Source organism: Spermophilus citellus (genome assembly GCF_964194105.1).
Source record: "Spermophilus citellus genome assembly, chromosome: 3".
In the NCBI taxonomy this organism is placed as follows: Eukaryota; Metazoa; Chordata; class Mammalia; order Rodentia; family Sciuridae; genus Spermophilus; species Spermophilus citellus.
Window position 1 is genome coordinate 200,475,191 of NC_138184.1, and position 16,458 is coordinate 200,491,648.

The window sequence follows — 16,458 nt, forward strand, 5'->3', positions numbered from 1 at the left end:
CAGTGAAGAAAGTTCAGCAACATAAAATAAGTAGGAATAATGGTATATGGCCAAACTCGCCTAAGTTAAGAATCTAAGTTACTGCTCTTACTGATAAGCCTTCGCTTTCATGGCCAGTTTGTGATGGCGTCAGGGATTTAAATGAGCACATAGCCTTTACTTCTGTAAATTATTCCATAAAATCTGCTTTTGCTCAGAACAGTGACCAGGAGCTATTATGCAAATGCTTCTAAATCTCACACATGCTTAATGCACTACTGAATAACAATCTTGACCCTGACCCTGGCATCCATCTCTTAGAGAATCTGCTCTGTCCAAAGTTCTGGAAACCTTACAGAGAATATAGCTGCAAAGGAACAAAAGAAAAAAAAAGAAATAAGAAAATTAGTTGCACAAAGTCTAACACTGTTTTGTGGCAATAATTTTCATGATATCCACCTTGGAATTTTTCTGTCTACTTCTCCTTTATCTCTGATATATCTAGTCTTTCTACCTATTTACCTAAATGTCTGCTGCAAAATGCAAAAACAAACAAAATATCATGCAAAAACATAGCATGTCTACTTTACTTGTGGAAATTCTGCTGACTTTTGAATTGTTTGTCTCAAACCAGTAGACCTCAACCACTTACAGCCTAACAACTATCTCTGAGAAAAATTTTCTGTTCTCAAGAGGAAGAATTGAGATTAATAAAATTTAGATCCCTTTCAGTGAATATGCTAGAGATTAATGACTTTTTACAATTACCATAGATCTATACCCCAATAAACCTAATTATGTACCTTCATCTTACATTTAAGAACAAACACAAAAAATCTCCTCTTATACCTTATGCCTTTAATGAGTTCATAAATATACTAAACTTGCAAAACTATATGTGTCAAAATACATATAATTATATCTATAATATATGGTTTATACTATAAATAAAATATCCTCTCTCAAAATCATATTATATTCATGCACTCATATCCTCAGGAGGAAATATTTCTGCCCTCCAAATCTGTCTCCGTTATAGAACCTTAGTTTTCCTTCTTCATTAGACAAATACTTTCTTTGCATCAAGGTTGGGGAAAATAGCCTTTAATTAATTTTACTGCTTTCTCCAGGGATGGTTGTTCCATTGTGATTCTTCAAGTCAAATTATAGTGTTTTAAAGTATTTTATGGAAAACAGCACAGATATTTTTGTCCTGGGAAGCTGGTCTAGCCCTCAAGAGAAGATTAGTGACCCCAAGCTGACTCAGGACTGAGGGAGTTACTGCCCAATTTCTGGGGGTTTCACTTGCTTCTAGCTTTCTGCTGTATGACCTCTCAGGGAATTGCCTTCAGCAGCAGGGTCACCTGGCCCAAGGGTGCACTGGCTTCCCAAGGCAGACCATACTCAATTACTGGTCAACGAAAGGGTAGACACCTCTGAAGAGTCATCTCAGTTTAGAACTTACCATCACCAAGTTGATTGTCTCGCAGCCCAACTTTCTCTGCTAAGCTTCTTCTACCCCTGCCCACCAGCAGTTGATCTTGAGAGCACCGGCCAGTGAGCTTCTTGCATGCTAACCTCCATCTCAGAGTTGGCTTCCCAGGGCACAGGCAAACAGAAACATCATTTGATAACTGTTGTAGAGCAGATTGGGGAAAATTGAAAAATAACATGATTTTAATTAAAGAGGGACAATGGGCAAAGCATGGTCTTTGAGTTTACCACATTAAAATGCTATCATACAATGAACCAGTGAACCAGCACTGTACACTGTTTCATCCAGCATGTCATCTGGTAGTATCCTGCTAAATCTTTCTCAAGAGGAACATGGTCTGTTTTGTCCCTAAGCTAATTTAATTGGTCTGGGCCAGGGCCTGCTAATTTTTCTTTATCTTTTTTTTTTCTTAAGCTTTTGCTTTCTTTAATATATACTTAATATTGATTAAGAAGAAACTTAATTATGGATTTATTTTTGGTAAATATTTTTATTGTAGTACAGCACATATATAAAATGTACAGCTTAATGACTTCTCACAATACTCTGGATAACTTACAAAAAAAATAAATTACGTTGCACATTATCATTATCCCAGCAGCCTCCTCTGCCCACTCCTGTTTACTCTAGAGTTAACCTATTTCCAGATTTCTAACACAGTGAGTGGGCTGTGCCTCTCTTTAAACTCTTTGTCAATGAAATTATACATTCTAAATGTGCTTTTCCCGTTAAGTTTCTCTCACTGAATATTGTTTGTGCAATCCGTCAATATTGCATGATGTATTGGATTTTCCCATTTTTATTGTACACATTTCTAATATATGCATATTCCAAAATTTATTTATCCATGTGTTCTCCTAATAGACAACTGCATAGTTTCTCATTTGTAGCTATTACAAATGGTGAAACCACGGCTGTGTTTTTGATTCATATTCCTGTGGTATATGCTCAGGAACAGAATTGGCAATTTGCAGGAATATGTATATATACACTCTAGTAGATATTGTCAAGCAGTTATCCAAGGTGGTTACATCAATTCTGCCAGAAAAATTTGAGAGTTCTAATTGGTCCACATCTCTATCAACACTTGGCATTTTATATACACAAACAGGCACACATTTTGGAGAAGGTGCAGTTCTATTATGTTGCAATTTTTATTTGCATTTTTCTGTTGTCTAAAGATGTTGAGCAATGTTTCAAATATACATTGGTCAGTTGGAGGTCCTCTTTTATTTAAAAACTTTCAAAATTTTTCTTTTCTATTTTTATTATTGATCTTACTCTTCTTTCCTGTTGCATTTACAGGAGTATTTCATATTTTCTCCATTTAAATCCTTTGTCAGGTACATCTATTGCAAATAAAATCCATTTAGTGACTTGTCTTTCCACTCCTTTAATGGTGGTGTCTAATGAATAGGAGTTGATATTTTTCAAGTAGTGAAGTCTATCAGAATTTCCTTTTTTGGTTATTGATTTTTGTATCTTATTTAAGAAATTCTTTCCAACCCAAAGCAACATTTTTATTTTGAAAATTTTGCTTTACCTTTCAATTTAAGTTATATTTCACCTAAAATTCACTTAAATTAATTTTGTATAAGAAATAGGTAGAAAATATTATATTTATATAAATATACAATTGAAATGAAATAATGACACTTATTGAAAAAATTAACTTGCTTCCATTGTATTACAATGTCACCATTGCATAAATCAAGTGACCCTATGTCATGTTCAAAGTAGTATAATCTATATCTGCTGATATATATATATATATATATATATATATATATATAATAAAAGAACCCAAGAAGCTGGTATCAGTTCAGAACCATTACAGGAAAAGTTACTGCAAAGCATGAATAAATTTTAAAGGAATACCAGACTTAATCATCTTGGAATGTGGGTGTCAAGTAATGACTCAATATAATGATTAAATCATTTTAATACTATCTAATGTTCTGAAATAGCTAAATTTAGTCTATAAGAATAAAAGGAATTGAATGTTGTCTATATAAAATTCGACCATCTCAGCTGACTCTAATTATGGTTACTAACTGACAAGGTAATAAAACTGGATATTTTTGGTCCTGGATAGAGAATACTTCCGTGTCAATAAACTAAGGGAAACTGAGATGATTGCATGGATACATTTGGGACACAGTTGTAGCCCAACTGTAGAAATAAAGAGTCATGAGATCATAATCTTTTGTAAAACAGAAAAATTAGGTGAATATCTACTACATGAAAACTCAGAGCAGATTTCAATCCCTGAACAACTTATTGAGAAATTTGACTTTCATATATATAAAACTAATCTGCACCACTGGGAGAAAAATAAGTCAGTAAGTGGAGCGATAAAATTCCGTGTCTGTCAAAGTGTCTAACAGAGCTATAGGAAAAAAACCAAAACATATGCTTCATGTTTGAATGTATCAATGTGATAATTCAATATACTTCTTGAATAATAAATACTATTAAGATAAAATGACTATCAACTTGACTAAATTGATCTTGAATGATAGGTAATACAAAGTCTTTTAAAACATAACACTTGTATTTTCTAGGCAATGTAAATTAAACCTATCTTCTATAATATAAAATGATGTATTAGAAATGTCAGAGACGTCTTCAAAATTGGAATATTAAAAGGCCAGCCACTGCAAAGTGCCCGTTTTGATATTCAGCTTTACAATACACTGCTTTACTGTAGGGCCAAATATTGAGAAAAAAAATAAAATCACATTTCCTGATGAACTGACATTAGGAAGGATCATTTCCCAGAAGAAGGACTTAGTAATGTGAAAGAATTGTTGGAAAAGTGAAACATCTTGCTGTGAAACAAGAAAAAGCCTTGTTCCTGCCATCACGGTCAATCACTCAGACTCACTGGGCTCATACCACCTTGAAGACTTTTCCTTCCATCCCTTCTTCCTCCGCCCCTCCCTTTTCCCTTTCTTTCCTTTTGTTCTTTTTTTTTTCTCTGCCTGTACATACTAAGTCACAAGAATCTCACTTGTCAATGGCTCATTAACCGTATAAAGCATTTGCTCCCAGACAGAAACTGGTTCAGTGGGTGGTTTGGAGGACTGTGTAACTTAGAGCTCTTTCCTTCCCTTGGGACATCATATATATGGTTCTCTACTTTCTTTCATATATATGGTACTCTACTTTCCTCATGAATTTCACTTCTCATTTTAAATATTTCTATTCACTTTTAAATTTACCAATTATGGCCCCATTTCCTTGGAAAATTTCTCTCAATACTGAGGCAGGTTCATGGGTATACAGTCTTTGCCAATGCATGTGACTCTCTCTCAGGCTTCTACACTTGGTTTTAGTGTTCTGTGGTCACTATTTTGACATTCTTAATAATTTTAACTTTGACCTTGTGTTCTGTAAATGAAGTCTAATGGAACAATGTACTATACATATGAGCACAGGAGATAGGGACAGTATTTGTTTTTGTTGTTCTTTTTCACCCAAATATAATGTTTGCAGTGATCCCTGAACATGGTTGACTTCATGAAGCATGAAAGTTCAGCAAAAAACAAGGTAAGTGTGTTAAGAGTGTGCCTATATCTAGGTACTGACAGCCCCCAAAGATCACATGTTCTACCTGATCCAGAACTTTGCAGAAAGAAGAAAATGACCGCGGACCCCTATTCTATTCTTTCTTACTCATCTCTTATTAGCCAGTTGTACTGATAATAATGACACTGAAGCAGAAGGAAAGATAAAGCAACCCATATTTCCTTTTTCTTTCTGTCACTCTTAACTCATCAGTAGGCTGTAAGTCAAGAGAATATGTGCATATTAAGATGGGCAGTAAAAAGAGCTGTTGCTGGGCATAGTGGCACACCAAGTAAAACCCATTTGTTTGCTTGTAATCCCAGTGACTAGGGAGGCCGAGGCAGGAGGATCAGGAGTTCAAAGCCAGCCTCAGCAACTTAACAAGGCCCTAACCAACTTATTGAGACTCTGTCTCTAAAGAAAATATTAAAAAAAAAAAAATACGGGCTAGGGATGTGGCTCCTGGGTTCAATCTCTGGAATTCCTCCCTCAAAAGGCATTTAGTTTTGTACAGTGGTTTCACTGTTCTGTTAAGAAGAAATTGAATAATTTTGGTGCTTTTATATTCAAGTGAAATGCTTTATGTTGGTATTTAAAACTGTCATTGCACAATATCAAGATGAAAGGTAAAATTCATGCTAATAATTAGAATTTCTCTTCTTTATTAGAAGGACATTAAATGACAAATTGAATGTGACAAGTTGGGAGGATCACATAAGAAAGAAAAAGGGTTTATGTTTTAATATCTTTAATGGTACTTTTCTCCTGTTTTCTATATATATTTTTTGTTTCTTTGTGGGTTTTTTTTTCTTGTTTTCGATCTAGGGGTACTGCATTTTCATTTTGCACTGTGCCCTGCAAATTATGTAGCTAGCTCTGCTGAAGACCTTTTAGTTGAAACTGCTTCACTTTTACTAACCATAGTTAAGAAGCATTACCTCAGTGCCAGTAATATTTCTGAATTACAGAAAGTGAAGACCAAGTTGGTGGCTCTTTGCAAACTCTGTAAGTTTTTTCTTGGCATACTTAAGAATTTTCAAGTGAAACCCATTTGTTCTCAAGCAAGAATAACAAAAATAGTTTGAAATTTTTCATTTATTTGTCAGTGGTAGTTCTTTTTTTCAATGAACTACCTTTTTCGAATTTACTTTTATTCTACTGGCCCTCACTAAAAATATAGAGCATTTCAGCTGTCTTGCAGGTCACATAGACTTTGGCTTTCAGATGAATCAGGAGAGACATGTATTTTTAGGGCTGGATTGGGACATAAGCATCATTTCAGTCTCTAGGAAATATATGTTTTAAGTGTCAAATAACTGGCTTACAAACTAACCTTTGTTCCATAGCCTGTTTGCAAGTCAAGAGCTTTCTGATTTTAGTTTATGTTTTCTTTCAGTTCAAATACGATGCTCAAGATGCTCATCTGCTTCATGATTATGAAACACCTACTATATAACAGAGTTTTCAAAAACCACTTTGGAACATTTATTTAGTCAGGTTTGAGAGCTTAGCATGCTGTTCCCTTGGTTTGGTCCTAGAATTTAGTTAGGAAGAGGTAATACAAATGGACAGGAAGAAGACAAGCAGGAAAAACAAAGGTTGTAATTTTATACCAAAATTCAGATATTTGCTCTTCATGTTCTTGTTTCCATAATTACTATAGAGGAGATGATATTATTTAGTCATTTTTAGTCATCTCCTGGAGACCTCTGAAAATTAGATGTTTTCTATGATATTATCCTATGAGAATAGAGAAAAAGTTATAGATGCTATTCATCTCCAAGACTTTTATTTGCCTTCAGTCAGCAAGGAGAGTTAGAGATTTTAATTTAAAAACGAAAAACAAAAAAGAAAGAAAGAAACAAAAAACAGAACAACAGAAAAAAAAGGAAAAAAGAATTCTCTCTGGTCTCTACGTCAACTGAGGTCATGTTTAATAATTACACCTTTGTGTATTAAATTAATCCTTTATGCTTTATCTTTTCAATGCAAAATACTAGGTCACAAACTCTATGTGAACCAGCTGTTTCTGGAATTCAGTTTTGGAATACTTTGTTTTTTTCCTTTTAACTCTATTTTACTTGTTTGTCTTCCTTCCAAGTAAGAGAGATAGTTTACAAAAGAGTAAGAAAATAGTTGGTTTTAGTGAACATATTAGATTTTCACAAATAACAATTTTCACATTTGTTATCTTTTAGTAAGATGATATTTTCTAATGTGTTTTGATTATAGAACGGTTTTTTAGAAAAAAAAAAAAAGACCGTCAAAAATTGTATATCAAAAAGGAACCCCAACTATCATTTCTCTTATTCAATCTTTGATGCTTATTTGCTATGGTTGTCCCTAACTGCAAACGTTGTTTAATTCCATTACTTTTAGAGAATGATGGTTTATTTTATTTTTATGAAGACTTTTTTTTCTCCCAAAACACTACTGGATTAAGTTTATTTCCCAGGTTAATAATTCTTACTAGAAGTTGTTTTTGTGTGTATTTTTAAAAAGGCGATCTCTTTAAAAAAGAGAGACAACTTAAATCACTATTATACTACATGTTTATGTTGAAAAACAACCATGAGAAAACACTAATTGTTTAGAGATTACATTTTCAGAAATCTCCATCATGGAAATTATTCCTGTTAGGTGCAGTTTTCTGCAGGGTGGGCTGAATGAATGTTAGCTGCAGGATAACCCAGACACTCAAAGCCCCCTCTGTCTGGTCCTTTATCACCTATTTGCATCAAGTCTGAACAATGGACCCCCCACCCACCTCCACGGAAACCCACATCTGACCCCTACCCCTTCTGCCTGAAGACAGAAGATGATAGCAACTACTGTATGATCCAATCATTGTAAACCAACAATTTAGCTTGCAGACCCAAAGATCCCATTAGATTTTGGCTATAAAAACTCCCGCCTGCTGGGTCCCTCTCTCTTGCTCTTTTTCTTCTCTCGCTTTCACTCTCTCTCCTTCTCACGCTCTCTTGCTCTTTATTTCTTCTCTCTCTCTCTCTTTCTTTTCTACTCCTTCTCATTGTTGAAATAAAGATCCCTTGGTCGCTCCTAGTGTTGTGGTCACTTTCCTTTCAATTCCACTATCATAAAGCAGCAAGCGCAAACTGTAAAAAGTGGGCTGTGCATAAACACAGCCAGATTTTGTTTTTTCCAAAAATCATGATTTCATCATATCCTCACGACAAGTCGTATGGTACAATAAAACAAAATTCTCCGATTAACTCCTATATCAGCACCACTCTACTCGTGGCGCCCACCACGCTTTTAAACCCCAAATCTGACACACTGCTAGATGCGAGCAATATTTCAATAGCTTTTGTGCAAGTTAAAAAAAAAAAAAAAAGTTCTAAGTGGAAGTGGAGGGGTCCTGTCCTTAGGTCCCTTCTTGCGACCAGACACAAATGGACTATTCTCTTCTATCCCTACAGATTACCTGTTTGTAAAATAAGAAACCCCGAAAAAAAGTTTTTCTTTACTTCCCCTAATCTGACTCTGGGCGTGAAAGGGAGTAGGTTGAATCAGGGAAGATTCAGAAGTTAGATGCCCTCTAACTTCTGAAATCAAGGTTCTACGGGCGGTGCAGCCACGGAAACCCCAAAATTGGAACCAGGGCAGCGTTCTGCAGCTGCTCTTCCGGAAACCCGCCCGCTCCTGGAAACGAGTTCGCGCCACGCCCCCCTCCACACATTCCTGGTCGCCCGCGAACTACAATTCCCAGAATACCATGCAACCCTTCTCGCAGGGTCCCAATAAGCGCGCGAGTGACGTCATCATCCAGCGCGGTGTTTAGGCTCCACTGATGTCGTGGCGCTTTGGGGCAAGAAGTTGGTGTTGCTCGGGCCCCTGGGACTGAAGACGAGGTCCAGGTGACTCCGGCCCTTTCCTACCCACATCTCCCTCGCTCGCCTTTCTGTCCTTCCTCTGGCAGGATGAGGCGTGCAGGCCTGGGTAAGAAGAGAGCTGAGGTTCAAAGTTTGGGGACCCCAGAAACAGCCTTGCTGGGAGGCATAGGGCTGTGGGAGGGTCTCGACTGGTCTCCTGTCATTGGCATTGGGGCCTCAAAGTGAGATGTTTGAAGGTAATCTTTGGAGGCAGTCCGAGTGGAAACACGTAATTTGTCCCAGATCCCAGGGAGTTTCTTAAGTCCAATTCAGACCAAGTTTGGATGGTAGGTTAGAGGGAGTAGATCTGGAGCTGGGTTATGTACAAGTGCCAACTCAGTAGTGGGGTTTTTTGTTTGTTTGTTTGTTTGGTTGGTTTTTTTTTTTTTTTTGCTTTTGTTTTTTGTAGTGATTATGGAAACTGCTCAATTTCCCTAAGTCTGACTCTGGTTTCTCTTTCTCTGTTCAATAAAGAGTGGGTGTTGCGTGCTAAGCACACTACTGATTATGGTAACAGTGAGTTACAAAGGTAAATGTACGTGTCATTATTATTCAAGGCACTGGTATGTAAGATCTGGGTCAAAGGCGATTTTTACGTAGAAAGTTTCTTACCTGAAAGTTGTTCCACTGTTAAGGCAGTAAGTAAAACGTGATAAGGGTTTAATAAGTTCACATTGTTCTTGACTGTGAATTAAGGAAGCCAGCATACTAAGCAGCAGGAATAAGTCAGGCACAAGCAGATTTAATGGACCCTTATGATAACACACAGCTATTAACAGCATTTTCTGGTCCTAAGCTCTCTATTAAGCGGCTTAAAAAAAAAAAAACCTACTTAATCAGAGTAGGAAAAAATACTCTGAAATATTTGAGGAAAAAATACCTGAAATATTTTTAAAAAGATGTTACCATTCTCATTGTAAGACAGAAAAGGGAAAAACAATAGCGTTTTCTGAAGGTTGGCTATTTAAAGTCAGTGCAAGTTGCCAATACATGTAGACGTCTACATTGATAATAAATTGTACTGTGAGAAACAGGTTTTTATGCATTTTTATGAATACTTGGATCATAGAAAGTGGTCCAAGATAGGTATGGTGGCACATGCCTGTAATCCCAGCGATTTGGGAGCTTGAGGCAAAAGAATCGCTGGTTGGAGGCCAGCCTCAGCAACTTAGCAAGACCCTGTCTCAAAAGAAACAAAAAAAAGTGGTGGGCTGGGGATGTGGCTCAGTGCTTAAGTGCCCATAGGATCAATCTCTAAAAAGAGAAGACAAAAAAAAAAATAAAAATAAAAAAGTGGTCCAGGTCATTAAAGTGAAAAAGAACTGATTTTGAACAACAAACATTTATTGTGTAATTAAGTAAGCTTTAACTACATAGTCATTTGTCACCTTGTTTATGCTCCCCAAAGCTTTCCAACCTGGCTGGGGAGTAGGACTGCGTACAAAGATAAATTATGGTACAAAAGTGGTAGCTAAACATCCAAATACCAGATAAGTTCTTCAGATAGTGAATGTTTCTGAGATTGCAGAGATGGATCACTATGTACTTTGTGGAAACATCAGAATTTCAACTAGACTTTGATTAGTGGAGAGGGAGAAGTAAGTTCCAGATGGGAGGGTGACCAAAAATTTTTAAAAAGGTTTGTACTAGAACTACATCATAATCAAGAGATTATGATGATTAAACTAGTTTGATTGAAGTAGGGAATATGAGACCACATTGTGGAGGTTTTTGCACAACTCCCAGGGCACATGGGTTTACATCATTAGTAGACTATTGCCCATTTGAATGTATTTTTTTTTGTCTTCCTAAATTTCAAGAAATAGACTTGAGAAATGGTAGTTCTCAGCCCAACTGTACACTAGAATCACCTGGGAAGTTTTTAAAGTGTTGTTATCTAGTCCCAGCTCAGACCAATTAAATTAGAATCTCATGGATAGAGTTCTCATAATCCATATATATGCTTCAACCATTCTTTTGGCAAGCAATCTCAAACTTTTGGGACTCGATGTTTTTCTCTAGCCCCCGTGTTGTATACCTCCAGCTCTAGATCAGTCTAACAGTGTGGCTTTTCAAGGGTTAATTCAGGCCATTGAGTTCTTCTATAAAAAGGTCACACATCTGGGAGGAACGAAACCATTACAACATATTGTGGCATCCAGGTTGGTTTTAACCTCCTAGTAGTCCTGAGCAGTCCTGGTCATTTCTCTTCATTATTCTCTTTACTTTTTATTTCAAATGATCACCATTCAAATGAGCACCAAGTCGCCCCCTTTCTTCCTTTACTGAGGAAACTGATGACATCAACTTTTTAAAAATGTGGTTAGATAACACCCTCAACCATGCTTTCCCGTTTCAACCCCCCAACACATTTATGTTGCATTCACTCTCTAAGGCTCACTGCAACCGTTGCCTGATGAATACCAAGTACCTTATTAGGGTGGTGGGGACTGTATTCCTAGTGCCATCCCCTAGAAGATATGTTCTATAGAAGGAACACTTGAAAAGAGTAGTTGATCTGACATACAGCTCAAATATTTGTTGAAGAATGAATGAAATGCCACAGAACTCTCAACTAATATTCTCCATAAGTTATTCCCTCTCCTAGGACTTCAGCTTGTGTTCCTTATTCCCCTTCACCCCTTGACTCTTTCCCATTCAGGGAAAGGGATGCTGGTAAAACACCATCCATCTGCCAAGAGTTTCCCTCCCACGATGCTTTCTTCCTTTCCTTCAAAACTAGATTTCTTCAATGAGTAGTTAATGTAACTGCTTTTAGATCTTTTATTAAAACATATTTCTAATGAGCAGGAAATGTGTGCCAATATCCTTGTATGTCAGTGCCTATTTTAGTGTCTTCTGAATAATCAGTAAGTGATTAGTAAATATGTACTGAAGTGAACTGAATGTTCTTTATTTAAGAGAAGTAATGGAAAGAATTGGTTTGATCTCTGTTTCTAAATTTTAAAAATTTACTTGGAGTATGAATATTATAGACATATGTGGTCTGCAACGCCCTCAAGGGGTCTTTTTCGGTTCTTTCCTATTAAACTTTCAAAAGTGGCTTTTGGTTTACTACACTAACCTTGTGACTCTTGTCCTTGCAGGTGAAGGAGCACCTTCTGGCAACTATGGGAACCATGGCTATTCTCACAGCGGGTACAGTGCCTGTGAAGAAGAGAATGAGAGACTTACCGAGAGTCTTAGAAGCAAAGTAACTGCTATTAAATCTGTAAGTATCTTGTTAGCATGGTGTACATTTTGATTGGTATGTTTGTACACATATATCACATACTTATAAACTATACTTTTTATTGGCATCTACTGAGGAAGATGGTTATTCAAATACTGTGATTTAGCAAAGTCAAAAAGCACTCAAAATTTAGCCTCTTTAAGTAGGTTAGAAAATGTGACAAATCCAAAGATATGATATTTTCAATATTTTTTTAAACTCTGGCTATGTTTTGTGTTAAAATATGAAAAATACTATATATATATTCTGCAGTAATGTCTCAACCATCTTCCACCCCCAGTAGCTCTTCGCCTTTTTCTAGGCTCCTAGGATAAAAAATCAAAGTCTTTCTTGTTTCTGCCTTTGAATATCATTTCAGTCACTGAGTCATATGCTTTCTTGTGTTTCTATCTCTGTTTTCCTGTTTCTCTCTTTCTAATACTAGCCCTTGTTTCCAAGGTGAGTCATTGGGAGAATCTCTTAACCTCAATTCTGACCTCAGCTACATACTGTTGCCAGAATAATCTTTGTATTTTTAAAATTGCATTCTGAGCTCCGAAATGTCTTTGGTGACTTCTGTGATTTACCAAATAAAGTTCACACTCTTTACCTTGACTGAATAGGTCCTTCAAGTATGGGCTCCAACTTTTCTGACTTCTTGCACATCCAGAATTCACATATATTTTCTGCCAGAAAAATGAGAGTGCTCTTTGTGTCTTCTGTATGCTGTTGCCATTCCATCCCATATCTTTGATCATGCCAACTCTTTGCCATGGTCATCCTCTTCTTCCTATGTTGACTAAAGCTGTGCTTTTCTTGAAAGACCCTACTATATTGCTTTAGCTAATCACCATATGGAAAGTAACTCTTTTCCTTAGCGTTTATTGCATAATGATTTGCTTTGGTATTATTTCTGTGTAAAAGATATTTACCTGAGTGTAGGGTTTTTTTTTTTTTTTTTTGTACTTTCTTTTTTATTCCACATAGAAACTAGAGTAATTCCTTATCACTGATATTAATTGTGTAAATTTGTATTGAATAAAGTAATTAGACAAAAATGTTAATAGTATATGTGTTTGATTCTTCATTGCAATAAACATGTTATATGCTTCTAAAGCATTCAGTAGAAACCCATGTTACTAAAACTTAATTGGTATTTCCATATAATCTTTGGGAAAATCAAATCATATTCAGCCTAGAGACTATCATATTTTGAAACAGAGTATTGTTTTCAAAGTTATATTAAATCAAAAGAAGTTGATCATAGAACCTAATAATACTGTATGATGTTAATAATTTAGAAAATATAACATGTGAAAGGGCATAAGAATTAAATAGTTTATACAAAATAAACAAAACTCTAATGTGAATAATTAAGATTCCTTATTAGAAGAAAGCTGTGTGTCCTGGAAATTTCTTTTCTTGACATGAATGGCATTTGTTGAAAACAGTTGGGTGAATTGGGCCATCTAGCTTTATAAGTTTTGATTTGTTAAATTTGAGGGGAAGGTTCATGTTCTGATTTTTAGAATTCTAAATATGGTTTTAGATCAATATTATCCCACATGCTTTCCAATTAAATTGAAAACAGTACTTATGATGGTTTGCCAAATATTTAGTAGTTGATTGTATTTATTCAAATATCTCGGAAGTGAATCCCTTGATGAATTTGTTGTGTAAAAGTGTTAGATTTTGGTTTACATGGCAGCTGAAATTACTTGTGCTATTTTATGTAGGCTTGGGCTCTTTTCTGCATAGGTTTAGGATTTAGATAACACTAACATGTAACATTTTCCCAATTTATTATTACATTATAATGAAAAAATATTTAAAAAGTCAAAATAGTCAGTTTAGACATATTCAAAGCAATGTCATGTTTCATTAGAAAACATTAAATACTTATGTCTGGATTTAAATTGCTTATATAGGTACTTGTAAATCTTTTCAAATATATAGGTAAATGTTTTTGTGTGAATAAGGTAGAAAACAAAACAATGAAGAATAAGAAAGCCAGAGAATAATATACCAAAATTAAAACATAGAATTGAATAATGAAATCAGAATGAAATAGAAAATGTCCATAATTACCAGTAGAAAGATTAAATTTCTTTTGCATTAATTTTAGTGGACAAAGTATGAGAAGAGTGTACTATGTTTTTCTAGAATCCAGTGAAATCTGAGAAAAAGTATATGCTTAGAATAGTATTGTTATTTTTACTTTATAACAATTGAGTACCATTATATGAGTAATAATGTGTATGTTTTCTTCTTTATAGCTTTCCATTGAAATAGGCCATGAAGTTAAAAGTCAAAATAAGCTATTAGCTGAAATGGTAAGTGGTTATGATTTTAACTTTAAGAAATTTGATTTAATAACAATATTTTAATTTTTGTCCCGTTTGAAAGAGATCTAGAGATCATAAGTTCTGAATTACCATTCATTTGTATCTAATCAGTTTTTAATAGCTATGATTTATTTTTGTATTTTCATCTTACAAATACATAAGTAGGAAGAGAGGTAGAAGCTAATGTTTCTTTAGCCCTTTGTTTAGAAACAGTATTAAAGACGTAAGACAAATGACTGTTTTGAGTAGCCTTAGAAATCTCTATGGGTAACGACAACTAGTAATTTATTAACCATGCAATCGAAAAGCACTTTATATCCAACCAACCAAATGTTTCCACTTAATGGAAACTTATTTATTTTGCTCAAATTTTCTAAGGCTCACTACTGAACAAAGTCCTCATAGATTTGAATAGCCCAAAGCCCTTTATCTCTTGTCTAAAAAGGCTCAGCAACACATATATTTTCTTATTAGAGCCTTCTTTCATTTGTTAATGCCTTTTTTTGGATGTCAAACTTCTTTGAACCTTGCACTATTCAGAAATTAATATGACATTGAAAGTGGTGTTCTTCCTTAGCTTCGTGCCAGAACCACTTAGAGAACACCTTGTAAATGCGTATCTATTTCTCACACTAAGTAAACTGCTTCAAAATTTTAAGGGGAGGGAACTAGGCATATGGTTTTGTAAAGAGCATCACCAGAGATCCTGATGCATAACTCCAGTGAAGAACCATAAGTTTTTAAGTGCATGAGGCACATGGATACTGAGGTATGCAAAAAAGTCTTTTAATTATGTCAGGGATTTTTCATCTGAGGACATTAAGACTTCAGTGGAAGTGTAATATTTCTTATCTATACCTACTCTGATCTTAAGGACTTTTCCAGCCATTTGAATAGAGTTGTTTTTCTTCACACATATTTATTGTCCTTTCCATGTCCTATTCCCTATGCATGATATTCTCTTAATACTTACTACACTCTGCTGTACTTCAAAGTCAGTTATCTAAACAAAAGAATCTTAATTGCTAACCATATTAAATTTAAACATTTAGCCACTAACCATATTAAACCTTGAATGCTTTCTTCTACTGGGTTGCGGTTACCTATTTGACCCTGGAAAGCAATGCTATAACGAATAATGGGAAAATCCTGTAAGATAGTCCACAAACCTTTGTTACTATTTTTAACAATGTTTGTTTTATTGTTAGTGATTTTTAATCCACATAATTGAAATAAGGCTTAAATAGTTTGAGTTTTTTAATTACTCTGTGGGACTTTAAAAAATGTCTAGTGGGTAATGAAAGAGCTTTTTATTCATTGAGAGAACTGCTTTATTTTGCATGGAGTAATCAGGCTGATTACCCAGGGTTATAAGCAGGCTCTTGAACTGATTAAACACAAAAACTGTCATTGAAAATATACACTAATAACAGTGTATTCAATTACTTGAATGTGCACATGTAGATAATAGAACCTAAGTATTACTTTTTCTCTTCTCTCTCATAGGATTCACAATTTGATTCTACAACTGGATTTCTAGGTAAAACTATGGGAAAACTGAAGATTTTATCCAGAGGGAGCCAAACCAAGCTGCTGTGCTATATGATGTTGTTTTCATTGTTTGTCTTTTTTGTCATTTATGGGATTATTAAACTGAGGTGATGCAAGTAAGCGTGAGTTTGGAATTTGTTCCAACTAATAGGATGAAGTACCACTTTGATAAAAATCAGCATCGCAACATTCCTAATTTTGAAATATTAGACCTTTTCCATTGAAGATTACTGAATTTTGCTTGTTTTATAAATCACATTAGATAATAGAGTGCTCTTTGAATACTGTTTCTTATTGACTCATTTAACCCCTATTTTCAGGGGTATTGAGATGGCCTAAAATCAGTGTTGCTCTACCAACCTTTTTTTCCCATTGTTTGCTAGTTGTCAGATT

General features: G+C 35.1%; 1 protein-coding gene across 1 annotated transcript; it reads left to right on the forward strand.

Annotated features, from left to right (window-relative positions):
• The first annotated feature begins 8,830 nt into the window (after positions 1-8,830).
• Positions 8,831-16,181, forward strand: BET1 (Bet1 golgi vesicular membrane trafficking protein). The gene is made up of 4 exons (XM_081288287.1): positions 8,831-9,004; positions 12,045-12,169; positions 14,446-14,502; positions 16,021-16,181. The coding sequence occupies exons 1-4, from the start codon at positions 8,986-8,988 to the stop codon at positions 16,174-16,176; spliced, it is 357 nt and encodes a 118-aa protein (XP_081144413.1). The 5' UTR covers positions 8,831-8,985; the 3' UTR covers positions 16,177-16,181.
• Positions 16,182-16,458: the final 277 nt, after the last annotated feature.

Bases quoted from the DNA above. Each gene is read 5' to 3' on its own strand.
- BET1 (XM_081288287.1), top strand. The intron at 12,170-14,445 runs GTAAGTATCTTG...TCTTCTTTATAG, and splicing joins AAGTAACTGCTATTAAATCT to CTTTCCATTGAAATAGGCCA. The intron at 14,503-16,020 runs GTAAGTGGTTAT...TCTCTCTCATAG, and splicing joins ATAAGCTATTAGCTGAAATG to GATTCACAATTTGATTCTAC.